The sequence below is a fragment of the Schistocerca piceifrons genome, chromosome 5 (genome assembly GCF_021461385.2).
Source record: "Schistocerca piceifrons isolate TAMUIC-IGC-003096 chromosome 5, iqSchPice1.1, whole genome shotgun sequence".
Classification (NCBI taxonomy): domain Eukaryota; kingdom Metazoa; phylum Arthropoda; class Insecta; order Orthoptera; family Acrididae; genus Schistocerca; species Schistocerca piceifrons.
Window position 1 is genome coordinate 665397039 of NC_060142.1, and position 14095 is coordinate 665411133.

The 14095-nt window shown below is 40.9% G+C and overlaps 1 protein-coding gene across 1 annotated transcript in view; it reads left to right on the top strand.

Moving 5' to 3' along the window:
• The window catches only part of LOC124798568 (MAU2 chromatid cohesion factor homolog), a 207370-nt gene extending 198404 nt beyond the window's left edge, over positions 1 to 8966 (top strand). Inside the window, exon 10 of the mRNA XM_047262030.1 lies at positions 8156 to 8966. Coding sequence (XP_047117986.1) covers positions 8156 to 8352 — 197 coding nt within the window. The 3' untranslated portion in view covers positions 8353 to 8966. The remainder of the gene's footprint in view (positions 1 to 8155) is intronic.
• Positions 8967 to 14095: the final 5129 nt, after the last annotated feature.

Sequence of the window (14095 nt, forward strand, 5' to 3'; positions counted from 1 at the left end):
GTAGAATCGAAAAAAATCACCAACATTGTCTTCACCTTCAACTGACTTTGCCGTGCTTTTTTCGGTCTTGGTGAACCTGGAGTCTTCCACTGCGACGACTGCACTCTGGTTTCAGGATCATACCCATATACCCATGATTCGTCATCTATAATTACCCTATTTAACAATCTGGGTCATTTTTAGTCCGATTAATCAGTTCTTGGCAAACTTTGAATCGGTATTGTCTCTGGTCACTTGACAATACTTTTGGAATGAATTTTGCAGACACTCGACTCATGTTCAGATCTTCAGTTAAAATTGACTGAACTGCATAGAAACTTAATTCAAGTTCATCAGCCTTCTCCCTACTTGTAAGTCTACGATCAGAGTGCACTAAGTTGCAAACTTTCACAACATTTTCATTTGTTTTTGAGGTGGAAGGACGGCTGGACCATGGTTCATTTTCAAATGATTCGCGGCCATTTTTAAAGATGTTGTACCAGACAAAAACCTTTGTCTGGCCCATACAATTATCTCTAAAAACTCGTTGCTCCATTTCTACATCCATTTTCATGCAGACAGAATCTGGCAACAAGCCCTAACAGACCCACACTCAACCAGCTGCCACAATGAACTGTATAAAGGAAACGCAGTGTCCTGTCAGAGGGCGTTCAAGGACAAGGCAATGACTCACTCCCCACTCTGTGTACCTGCCTCACACCTTGTACCTATTGCAACTGTGCAGTTAAAATGCCTCCTTGAAGCTATTTGACGACCGCAGGTGAAAAAACCGACAGTTAGGGGGGATATGTGTTAAGACATCAGGGAATAACTTCTGTGATCTTAGAGGGAGCTGTAGATGGTAAAAACTGTAGGGGAAAATAGAAATTGGAATACATCGCAAAAATAAAAGATTTGCTGATGATAGTGCAGCAGTCATGAAAAGTGAACATACAGTGAGTCAGGTGTTCAATAAAATGAAACGAAACATGCTTGGTGATTTCTATAACAAGCACACAAAATAATTGTTTTTGTAGGGGGAGGGTGGAGGGGGGTGCTACTGGATGGAGAAGCTCAACTACGGTAAGTGAGTAAGGTCGAAGAGGTGGACAATTTTTTTAATCTCATCAGAAGGAAAATGCAAGTGAGACAGACATTATAACAGCTGCTGAAAGCAAAACAGTTTTTTTTTTATAGAAAAGAAACAGCTACCATCCAAAAATATAGGCCAGGAAAAGAAGAACTGTATTTGATGTGTAACTCTGTTATGGGCATGAAATACAGATAAAGAGGAAGACAGACGAACATTTAGAAATGTGGGGTTCCAGGAGACTTTGAAATCAGAAAAAAATGAAGACTCCCAGCAACAATCCAGTGAGAGATAATATCTAATAAAAAACATAGTGAATATAATAGGGAAACATTCCACGCGGGAAAAATATATTTAAAAACAAAGATGATGTGACTTACCATACGAAAGCGCTGGCAGGTCGATAGAAACACAGACACATACATACACACAAAATTTTAGCTTTCGCAACCAATGGTTGCTTCGTCAGGAAAGAGGGAAGGAGAGGGAAAGACGAAAGGATGTGGGTTTTAAGGGAGAGGGTAAGGAGTCATTCCAATCCCGGGAGCGGAAAGACTTACCTTAGGGGGAAAAAAGGACAGGTATACACTTGCGCGCACACACACACACATCCATCCGCACATACACAGACACAAGCAGACATTTGTAAAGGCAAAGAGTTTGGGCAGAGATGTCAGTCGAGGCGGAAGTAAAGAGGCAAAGATGTTGTTGAAAGACAGGTGAGGTATGAGCGGCGGCAACTTGAAATTAGCGGAGGTTGAGGCCTGGCGGATAACGAGAAGAGAGGATATACTGAAGGGCAAGTTCCCATCTCCGGAGTTCTGACAGGTTGGTGTTAGTGGGAAGTATCCAGATAACCCGGACGGTGTAACACTGTGCCAAGATGTGCTGGCCGTGCACCAAGGCATGTTTAGCCACAGGGTGATCCACATTACCAACAAACACTGTCTGCCTGTGTCCATTCATGCGAATGGACAGTTTGTTGCTGGTCATTCCCACATAGAAAGCTTCACAGTGTAGGCAGGTCAGTTGGTAAATCACGTGGGTGCTTTCACGCGTGGCTCTGCCTTTGATCGTGTACACCTTCCGGGTTACAGGACTGGAGTAGGTGGTAGTGGGAGGGTGCATTGGACAGGTTTTACACCGGGGGCAGTTACAAGGGTAGGAACCAGAGGGTAAGGAAGGTGGTTTGGGGATTTCATAGGGATGAACTAAAAGGTTACGAAGGCTAGGTGGACGGCGGAAAGACACTCTTGGTGGAGTGGGGAGGATTTCATGAAGGATGGATCTCATTTCAGGGCAGGATGTGAGGAAGTCGTATCCCTGCTGGAGAGCCACATTCAGAGTCTGATCCAGTCCCGGAAAGTATCCTGTCACAAGTGGGGCACTTTTGTGGTTCTTCTGTGGGAGGTTCTGGGTTTGAGAGGATGAGGAAGTGGCTCTGGTTATTTGCTTCTGTACCAGGTTGGGAGGGTATTTGTTGGATGTGAAAGCTGTTTTCAGGTTGTTTGTGTAATGGTTCAGGGATTCCGGACTGGAGCAGATTCGTTTGCCACGAAGACCTAGGCTGTAGGGAAGGGACCGTTTGATGTGGAATGTGTGGCAGCTGTCATAATGGAGGTACTGTTGCTTGTTGGTGGGTTTGATGTGGACGGACGTGTGAAGCTGGCCATTGGACAGATGAAGGTCAACGTCAAGGAAAGTGGCATGGGATTTGGAGTAGGACCAGGTGAATCTGATGGAACCAAAGGAGTTGAGGTTGGAGAGGAAATTCTGGAGTTCTTCTTCACTGTGAGTCCAGATCATGAAGATGTCATCAATAAATCTGTACCAAACTTTGGGTTTTCAGGCCTTGGTAACCAAGAAGGCTTCCTCTAAGCGACCCATGAATAGGTTGGCGTACGAGGGGGCCATCCTGTTACCCGTGGCTGTTCCCTTTAATTGTTGGTATGTCTGACCTTCAAAAGTGAAGAAGTTGTGGGTCAGGATGAAACTGGCTAAGGTAATGAGGAAAGAAGTTTTAGGTAGGGTGGCAGGTGATAGGCGTGAAAGGAAGTGCTCCATCGCAGCGAGGCCCTGGACGTGCGGAATATTTGTGTATAAGGAAGTTGCATCAATGGTTACAAGGATGGTTTCCGGGGGTAATAGATTGGGTAAGGATTCCAGGCGTTCGAGAAAGTGGTTGGTGTCTTTGATGAAGGATGGAAGACTGCATGTAATGGGTTGAAGGTGTTGATCTACGTAGGCAGAGATACGTTCTGTGGGGGCTTGGTAACCAGCTACAATGGGGCGGCTGGGATGATTGGGTTTGTGAATTTTAGGAAGAAGGTAGAAGGTAGGGGTGTGGGGTGTCGGTGGGGTCAGGAGGTTGATGGAGTCAGGGGAAAGGTTTTGTAGGGGGCCTAAGGTTCTGAGGATTCCTTGAAGCTCCACCTGGACATCAGGAATGGGATTACCTTGGCAAACTTTGTATGTGGTGTTGTCTGAAAGCTGACGCAGTCCCTCAGCCACATACTCCCGACGATCAAGTACCACGGTCGTGGAACCCTTGTCTGCCGGAAGAATGACGATGGATCGGTCAGCCTTCAGATGGCCCCCTCGTACGCCAACCTATTCATGGGTCACTTAGAGGAAGCCTTCTTGGTTACCCAGGTCTGAAAACTCAAAGTTTGGTACAGATTTATTGATGACATCTTCAAGATCTGGACTCACAGTGAAGAAGAACTCCAGAATTTCCTCTCCAACCTCAACTCCTTTGGTTCCATCAGATTCACCTGGTCCTACTCCAAATCCCATGCCACTTTCCTTGACGTTGACCTCCATCTGTCCAATGGTCAGCTTCACATGTCCGTCCACATCAAACTCACCAACAAGCAACAGTACCTCCATTATGACAGCTGCCACACATTCCACATCAAACGGTCCCTTCCCTACAGCCTAGGTCTTCGTGGCAAACGAATCTGCTCCAGTCCGGAATCCCTGAACCATTACACAAACAACCTGAAAACAGCTTTCACATCCCGCAACTACCCTCCCGACCTGGTACAGAAGCAAATAACCAGAGCCACTTCTTCATCCCCTCAAACCCAGAACCTCCCACAGAAGAACCACAAAAGTGCCCCACTTTTGACAGGATACTTTCCGGGACTGGATCAGACTCTGAATGTGGCTCTCCAGCAGGGATACGACTTCCTCACATCCTGCCCTGAAATGAGATCCATCCTTCATGAAATCCTCCCCACTCCACCAAGAGTGTCTTTCTGCCGTCCACCTAACCTTCGTAACCTTTTAGTTCATCCCTATGAAATCCCCAAACCACCTTCCTTACCCTCTGGCTCCTACCCTTGTAACCACCCTCGGTGTAAAACCTGTCCAATGCACCCTCCCACCACCACCCACTCCAGTCCTGTAACCCGGAAGGTGTACACGATCAAAGGCAGAGCCACGTGTGAAAGCACCCACGTGATTTACCAACTGACCTGCCTACACTGTGAAGCTTTCTATGTGGGAATGACCAGCAACAAACTGTCCATTCGCATGAATGGACACAGGCAGACAGTGTTTGTTGGTAATGTGGATCACCCTGTGGCTAAACATGCCTTGGTGCATGGCCAGCACATCTTGGCACAGTGTTACACCGTCCGGGTTATCTGGATACTTCCCACTAACACCAACCTGTCAGAACTCCGGAGATGGGAACTTGCCCTTCAGTATATCCTCTCTTCTCATTATCCGCCAGGCCTCAACCTCCGCTAATTTCAAGTTGCCACCGCTCATACCTCACCTGTCTTTCAACAACATCTTTGCCTCTTTACTTCCGCCTCGACTGACATCTCTGCCCAAACTCTTTGCCTTTACAAATGTCTGCTTGTGTCTGTGTATGTGCGGATGGATATGTGTGTGTGTGCGCGAGTGAATACCTGTCCTTTTTTCCCCCTAAGGTAAGTCTTTCCGCTCCCAGGATTGGAATGACTCCTGACCCTCTCCCTTAAAACCCACATCCTTTCGTCTTTCCCTCTCCTTCCCTCTTTCTTGACGAAGCAACCATTGGTTGCGAAAGCTAAAATTTTGTGTGTATGTATGTGTCTGTGTTTCTATCGACCTGCCAGCGCTTTCGTATGGTAAGTCACATCATCTTTGTTTTTAAATATAAAAAGCATAGTGAAATGAAGACAGAATGATTAGATGCATATTCTGACATGATTGCTGAAAACTGTAGCTAAAGGAATGGAGGATGGAAAGGATCACTGGGGCGTGCTTAATATAAGTGTATAAGGCAGAGCTCAGTTACCCTCACAGAATATATAAACAGTACTTTCCCATTGTAGCAAATGCTTAAATGATGTGGGTTAGCAAAGTTTAAACTGAAACTATCTTATATAATGGCTTGTTCAATGATAATACTACATTATCTACTGCCATTATTTGGATAAAAGCCGACTCCAGACTTTTCCAAGTATTACAGAGTGTTAGGGGTATATGTGCAGATAATTCTATTGATGACCGAGGACAGTGTACTGACTAACATTGCATCAGTATTTACTTCATTTGCAGACTGATAATTAGAGCTTTCATAAGTAGTTTGTTCTTTAGGTTGGTTAGGACATCCAGGTACACATGTCATAGAAAGCCATTAATTTTTTATTTTCCCCTGGACAGCAGGTCAAGTATGGGCACTAAATAGTTAGTATATACTGATAGTTGTAGCCCACACCACCGTGCATTTACAACCGTGAAGAAACATAAGGTAGTCAGTTATGTGAAATGTTTGCGGGGAGAATGTTAGATACAGAAAAAAAACCTATGTATTAAGGTACCAATGGTCACGATATCTGTACCTATATCCGTAACACCCTGTATGTACCCCTCTTGCTCTAGCATGATTTTCAAAGTCACCTACCTGCCTGTTATCGTCGTTGTCTCAGGGGTTTCATCTTCTCTTGGAATCCAGTAAAAAACTTCTTGGGCTACGTCTCATCCACCTCTCTGTTTCATGATCCACTCACTTGTTTTCATGTGTCTACTAGCAATTCCTAATATTCAACTTTCCATTACTCACTGTGCAACCCTCGACTAGTAGATGATTTTCACATTTAAAGTGTTTGTATCACTACCATATTCAAAACTTGTAAAACACATATTACAATCATCTTTTCAGACATGCCAGATGTTAATTTGGAAAACTTTAAAAGTACTGTAGACAGTTTTTCCTCTTCATCTAGGTCTTGTCTTAAACTGCCACAAATCCAGACTTGTTCTTTGACTTTGTTAATTTGTGCGAATCACTGGAATAACATTCAAGAAATTGCTCTTACAATATCACTGCACAAAATGTTATTTGATATCCAATGTTAGCAGTGATGAAACACAAATAACTAGTGAGTCCCGACACAAATTGCATACATGGTATGCCACAAAATACTCCCTTCAGGACCAAGAAGGTAAGTATTACACTTTTGTCAGCCAGTGAAGATGACAATACTGAGTAGAAACATGAAAGGAAGTGCCAGTATGCCTCATTAATGTCATAGGGCCCATATCAGCATGTGAAGAGAGTAAAGTGTGCAGAATGATCAGGTTTCCATAACATGGCTTCAGTCTGTACAATAATTGCTACACTGTAAGTAGTGTTTATGTGGACCTAGTGGATATGAGAGACTCGTATGCAGCACAACATATTGTGATCACAGCATGTAATGACTGCCAGCTGAACACAAGGTCGTAACAGACATTTCAGTATTTTTCGACAACATTGGGGCACTGTAATGGATTTGAAACTTTCTGCACTGATTCAGATTTGTCTGCTGGGAGATGAATGGATGTTATTCATACAATAGTCGGCTTCCATTGTTCAGAAATTTTGAAGTGCTACAGACTGCAGTAGACATACTAACAATAGCACTTGTATGTTGAATGGCAAAATGTCGCCCCCACCCTCTCCCAGTGTAGTCCCACTACAACATGTGCTGTAGTGGAGACTGCATTAATATGAACTTTTGTAGCACCTGAGGTATTGCAGCTCCCCACACCATATTTCAGCATAATAAAATCCATTCAGTTCTGTTGAGTGTTGCATCACAAGAATTCAAAGAATGAAAGCTACTGAACTGTAGTCTGCATGTCACCAGTTGAATATGTCTGGGCTACAGCTGAGTGGCAGCTTGTTACTTCATAGCACTCCAGCACCCCACTGTAGATGCTTGTGAACTCACATGCAAACCAAATGGAGAGTTATGAGGTATGGAGGCTCTGACCACACTGTGTTGGGGCTTCATTTCATACTGAATTGTTAGACATTGTGTAGAGTTTTACAAACAATTTAAAGTTTACCAAATTGATTTTTTGTTTTCTCAGCTTAAATATGAATTAACACTTGCTTCGTGATGTATTTCAAAGTGTTAAATTTTTGGTGCCAGTATTTCAACATTAACAGGAAAATACACAGGAGCCTCTGCATTGGCTGTAAACAATGATTTTGATATCTTTGTTTGGTTTCTTTTGCAAGTTTATTTGTGTACAAAGTGTGAAAGAGTCAAACTTATCAATAGTTTTTGTATGAAGGATTGTAGTTTAAAACAAATATTTTTCACTGAATTTGTTAGATATCCCTTTCATATGTTCTGCCTTATTTTTGAACATTTATATGCAGTGGCTTTGCAGCACCATAACATTCTTTACTGTTTTATTGTTGTAATTTAGGTCTCCCTTCAAATATAAGTAACTTACCTGAAAGTAATTGTACTTAAAGGTACTTACTTATATTGCATACTGAACTGTTTTGTCATGTCATGTGAATTCAGACTTTTGATATCCAAAAAGTATCCTGACATCAAAATTTGTGAGGTATAGTCCTGTAAAACGACTATCAGTGATAGTACGCATCAAGATTTTGTATATATTTTTGTGGTTGCTAAGTGAAGAGTTGCATACTGAGGGGAACAGCAAGAAGTGTGGACCATCTCCTCCTCCGATGGTTGTCCATACAGGAAAATATCAGGCAGCAATTATATGTATGTTTTACATTAACTCAGCACTGGTGTGTTATTTTCTCAAAATTCTGACTGCAATTTTCCCTCCCTTTTTTAGATCTGTACAGGCTTTGTGGTGATCCTGTAAGGGAGAATGAAGCATTCCAGATGCATTGTAATTACTCGCAGATGCTTCTGAAGGACCATTTCCAGTCATCGCAATTGCCAGAACATGTTTTAATAACGTGGAAAGAGGGAAATGTTCCAGTGATAACAGGTAACCCAGCTAGTACATCAAGTTCGTTACTAGTATGAAGGTGACAACTAGTTCCAACACTGGTGATGTGTTGCCTTCAAGACAGTTTGGTTACACCCCAGGAAAACTGAAGAAGATTTAATATCGACTGTTGCCACTCCGAGAAAAAGACGTGTACAGTAACTTCTTGTGTGTACAGTGCAATCATAATGGTTACGGGTGTGTGTGAATAACATTGCAAGCAGATTCCAGATAACACAAATAAAATTATAGAGACTGCACAGAGAGGCTTTATCAAGGGAATCTCCATTGTATTACTGACTGAAGCATCACAGGAAGTTGATAATATGTGCTGTTGTTGATATTTATATCTTTCTTCACTTACTGCATAACGCTTATTCCTGCCAAGGACAATGTGAGCAGTATTATTAATTCATGTTTAAAATGTGATCTGTTAAGAAGTACCATGACATCTCAGTTTCAGATTCTTAAATGTCAGCATCATATCTGTAATTTCAAAACATCGAGCCTGCACTGTTGTGTGGCTGTATACAAAGTGGCCTTAATTTTTTTAAAGAAATGAACTATGCTAGATATAAGAACTGACTGGTATGGTTTGTGTAAATATTTCCTATTTATATAAAAAGATCGGTTAAAGAGCTCGTTTTGGAGATACTCTGGTGACGTGAGTTTTATTATGCCCTACTTATTTTAAATCATTCTCTCTCTCTCTCTCTCCCTCTCTCTCCCTCTCCCTCTCCCTCTCCCTCTCCCCACCTACTAAAAATGTTTATATGAAGCAAACGTTTCACATTGAAACAGTTTTCCTTACTATGATGATGATGGTTTTCATATTTTGCCTTTCTTTTCTGAAAGGCATCCTCAGTCCCCTGAAATACAAATTTATGTGGATACTATTTTGTTTTACGTATTACACAGTACATTGAGGTTAATAACAGCTCTAGCACTTCCTTATTTCCTGTAAAGTAACAATAGTTGAAATTTCTACTTACAGGGTTTGTAGATACAGCTCTGCAGGTGTTGTTCTGCTTTGCGTCATTCAAATTTTCATTTGTACAGCACTAAGAATGTAAACACTAGTTTACTTTAATTGTAGATAGGTGTATATACGAGACTGCCAGTGGAGTAATGGCCTAATCTTCGTTTTTGGAGAAAATAGCTTAGCTTAAGATTGTTACAAGTGTCCCAGCTGCAACAGGGTCCATGGAAGCCTGCTGATAACACAAACGGATGCTTGTGTGCTTATCAGTTTGTTGTGTCATAGAATGCAATACTAGCCCAAGTTTTGCATAGGCTGCTTATGTACTGTGTGTGCGGATGTAAACGTGTTAATGATGCACATGATAGAGGCACTATAAATGAAGTGACAGATGTATGATTGACCAAGTATTTGCACCATACTACACCATGAGATAAGCTGAAGGCAGACAATCTGAGCCACCATCTTTCATTGTGTAGTAGAGTCATCAGAAGATCAAAACAAATTGCAAAATAATTTAGAAAAGATATCTGTATGCTGCAAAAATTGGAAATTGACCCTAAATAATGAAAAGTATGAGGTCATTCATATTGGTGCTAAAAGGAATCAGTTAAACTACAAAATAAATCAGTCAAAAATCAAACAATGGAAAATCCAGACTGGAATATAACAGTATTATGAGAAGGAAAGTTGCTACTCACCATATGGTGGAGATGCCGAGTCGCAGATAAGCACAACAAAAAGACACACACTATTATAGCTTTCACCCATTAAGGCCTTCATCAACAATAGACAGACATATGCACACACATTCACGCAAACTGGTGTTGTGTGTGTTTGAGTTGTGTGTGTGTGTGTGTGTGTGTGTGTGTGTGTTTTTGAGGAAGGCCTTAATGGCCAAAAGCTATAATTGTGAGAGTCTTTGTAGTGCCAACCTGTGACTCTGGCAACTCAATAATATTGATAAATCAGTCAAATCTAAAGGATGTAAATTCAGCTTAACACCTACGAATTACAATTAACAACTTAAATTGGATAGAACACACAGAAAATGTTTTGGGGAAAGTGAACTAAAGACTGTGTTTTATTGGTGGAATGCAATAGATCTACTAGAGAGACTGCCCACACTACACTTGTCCATCCCCTTTTGGAGTACTGCTGCCTGCTGTGGGATCCTTATCAGATAGAATTAACAGAATACATCAAAAAAGTTCAAAGAGGGGCACCATTTTGTATTATCGAGAAATAGGGGAGAAAGTGTCACGGGCATTACACAGAATTTGGGGTGAAAATCATTAAAATAAAGACTTTTCAACTGCGGTGGGATCTTCTCCACCAATCACCAACTTTCTCCTCCAAACGCGAAAGTATCTGGGTGATGCCGACCTACATGGGAGAAACGATAGTCATAATAACATGCAGAAGGTATAGGTTTCTTCCGAATGCAGTTAGGGAGTGGATTAGTGCAGAATTAGTGTTAAGGAGGTTCGATGTACCCTCTGCCAGGTAATTAAATGTGATAATTGTGCACTCATAGCCTGTGGTATGTTTTGCTGATAAGAAACATGTTAAGGATATATAAATATGTATCATGTCTTCAGATGATGACAGTCCACCTTATCCAGACAGACAAGAGTTCAACAATTACCATTTTATCTGCTGACAACTAGACTACTAGGACTGATACCAGACAGGCACGTCAGATAAATGTCAAAGCAGAAGCAAATGAGTCTGCAATGACATGAAGTGGGCACAAAATATTCAAATATTGGAGGATGGATTTCACGAGTTTTTGCAGATAAAATTATTCACCAGTTCCCACCTCAGGCTAACAGGGGCAAATGCCATAAATATAAAACACCAATAGAAAGAGACATGAAGACAAAAATTTATACAGTTTCCAACATATTAGTTGCATTATGCAAGACATAAATCTGGAAATAAGTATTTGTCACTGTATCTGAGTCTTATGGCACTCATACCATCTGTATCAAGAACTAGTGTCCTGGTATCCTATTACATGTCTTCTAATACTTTCAATAAAAGCTTTAATCTCTCTTATTTCATCACTCCCTGCCGGAAAGTCCCCTTTCAGATGAAAATTGCTGCACCTGACAGCCGTGAAGAGCAGACTAATTGTGAATGCACAACAAAAAGTCAATAGTGCTCTTATCAGAATACAACAGGATTCAGGAGGGATATATGCAGATATTTGTTACTACAAGAGGCAGCTGTAGACATATTGCCTAAGGGTACATAACACAGGAAAAAACTAACCCACCATGTATTTGTGGAGTGAGTGCGACGCTTGTAGAGGACCACAGAAGCTATGTTTTTGCTACACTATATTAAAGAATCATAACAAACTCTGATCAGTGTGGCGTTCAAAATCAAAACATCTTTACTGTGCCAGTATATAGCTGATTATGGAGACTTTATAGTTCCTAGTGAGCGGACATTTGTAGATAGCATGCGAGCAGGCATTCCGTGTCATAAGTAAAAACTACTTTCGCCCCTTAACTTTTATGCAACTACCGACCAGGTATCTGTTATTACTATTGCAAGAGGAAAAAATGTTTATCTTCATGACAAAGAATTTCTTTCAACGCTACATTTAAAGAAGAACATTAATGAGTTACTTAATTCTAATGGATGCACTATTAGTAAACTGAAGAAGCAAATATTTAAAATTAAAAAGGAAAACACTTCCTAATGTTCTGCAAATTTTGCAGAACATTAAGAAGTTTTTTCTTTTTCAATATTATCATGTTCTTCCAAGCAGCGACGGAAAATTCAGTTAATGTTAAAAAAAAATTAATTTCCTTGTCAGAGTTCATACCTCCCTCCCTATATTCCTACCACCAAAACATTCATATACATCTAATCCACTTTGCTAATACCATTCTATTTAATGATGATAAACGTCAATGCCGTAGTGGTCTAAACAACAAAAAATTGTTCAATATGCCAATTTTGAAATTGTTACGAATGTTCAGTTATTTTATGTAACAAATACAATGTAACCCAAAATCATGTCTATGTAAAACACAGGAACTGCTATTTCTAACGCCAAGAGCTTTCCAGTGCCATTTCCTCATAGCAGGAGAGTTAAGCCATTAATTTGCTAATAGCCTCACATATGCATATGTTGTTATTTTAATTCATTTCTCATATCAGGTTTGGCATTGTGTTCATTTGTGTGTGTCTGGTCACTTGTCAGTTCTATCCAATAGTTTTTCTGCTTTGGGGTAAGCTGCTTGTTGTGGTTCTCTCTCTTGATGATAATAGTGCTTAAAGTGCTCTGGGAATGTTTAGTAAACCCCACATGAGTGGAAGAAAGGGATGAAACATTGCACCAACAGCAGGTTAAAATAACCAATACACAGAAAATCTAATAGTACAAACTGAACACAGCCTTGCAGATGAAGAACAACAGAACTAAACTGAAATAAATTAAGGGGTGACAAGAGAATTGGAAATAAAGAGCATAATAAAACACACATAGCAGAAACAATCATATGGAGGCAGCCACTACGAAAACAGTGAAACAAAAGTTAATAGCATTATAACTAAAGCAGACAGGCCTCAGCTCGCATGTGGTAATGCATTCGCATCGCTCCAGGCAGAGGGCCAACGTGGAGACTGGCTGTCTGTCTGTGAACAGGTGGCTGCTCCTTCAACACTGTCTGAGAAAGGCAATGGGGTTTAATATTTATTGGGAGCTATAATGCTAGGTGCATTATGGAGCCACTTAGGCAGACAGCATTCAGGACAGGAAAGAAAGCCAAAGTGCACTCTGTATGTCTGCGGATATAGAGGGTGCAGGGTGCAGACAACTGTAAATTGTGGCTCATTCAGCACCAACAACGCCTATCACATGCGTTCTGAGGCCATCCTCAGTTCATACAGGTGGCTGGTGGAGATGGTGAAGACTGCTGGCCCTGCACGTGGGTACAAGCAGAGTCCCAACAGAAGGCTTCATTAACTTTGTGACGATCTTAGCTACAGATTTCTACACCTTTGTTATCTTCTGCACATGTAATGAGAGAAAATATGGAGAAAGGAGGAGTTGCCATATATGTCAAAAGTTATCATTGTGCAAAAAGCATAGAAACAAAAAAGTTTTGTGTAGAGAAACATATAGAAGCATGTGCCTGTGAGCTTAAATTAAATAAAGGCACATTTATAATTGTAACTGTATATAGGTCCCCATCAGGAAATTTTCATCTATTTCTGAAAAATTTGGACTCCTTGTTGTGCTATCTGTCAGACAGGGGGAAGCAAATTATTATTTGTGGGGACTTCAATGTAGACTCTCTGAAAGAGGGTAATAGGAAAAATGACCTTGAAGTATTACTCGGTTCTTTCAATTTGACACCCGTTATTGATTTTCCTACTCGGGTGGTAAAGGATAGCAGCTCACTGATAGATAACTTCTTTATAGACCAAGATAAGTTTAACCAGATAAATGCTCAGCCTGTTGAGAATGGTCTTTCTGATCATGGTGCACAGCTAGTTACAATATATGACATAGCTCCATTCAGCAATACTAAACAGTCCTCCAAAGTAGTACGTTCAGTCAACGATTTAACAATTGCAAATTTCAGGGAAAGCCTACAGCAGTTAGACTGGGATGAGGTGTACCGTGAACCTGATGCCAATTTAAAATATAATTTATTTCATGACATTTTTGTAAATGCATTTGAAAACTGCTTCCCCAAGAAAATAGTTAAATATACTCGAAAGAAACCTTGTAACAAACCATGGCTTACTAAGGGTATAAAAATATCTTGTAACCGGAA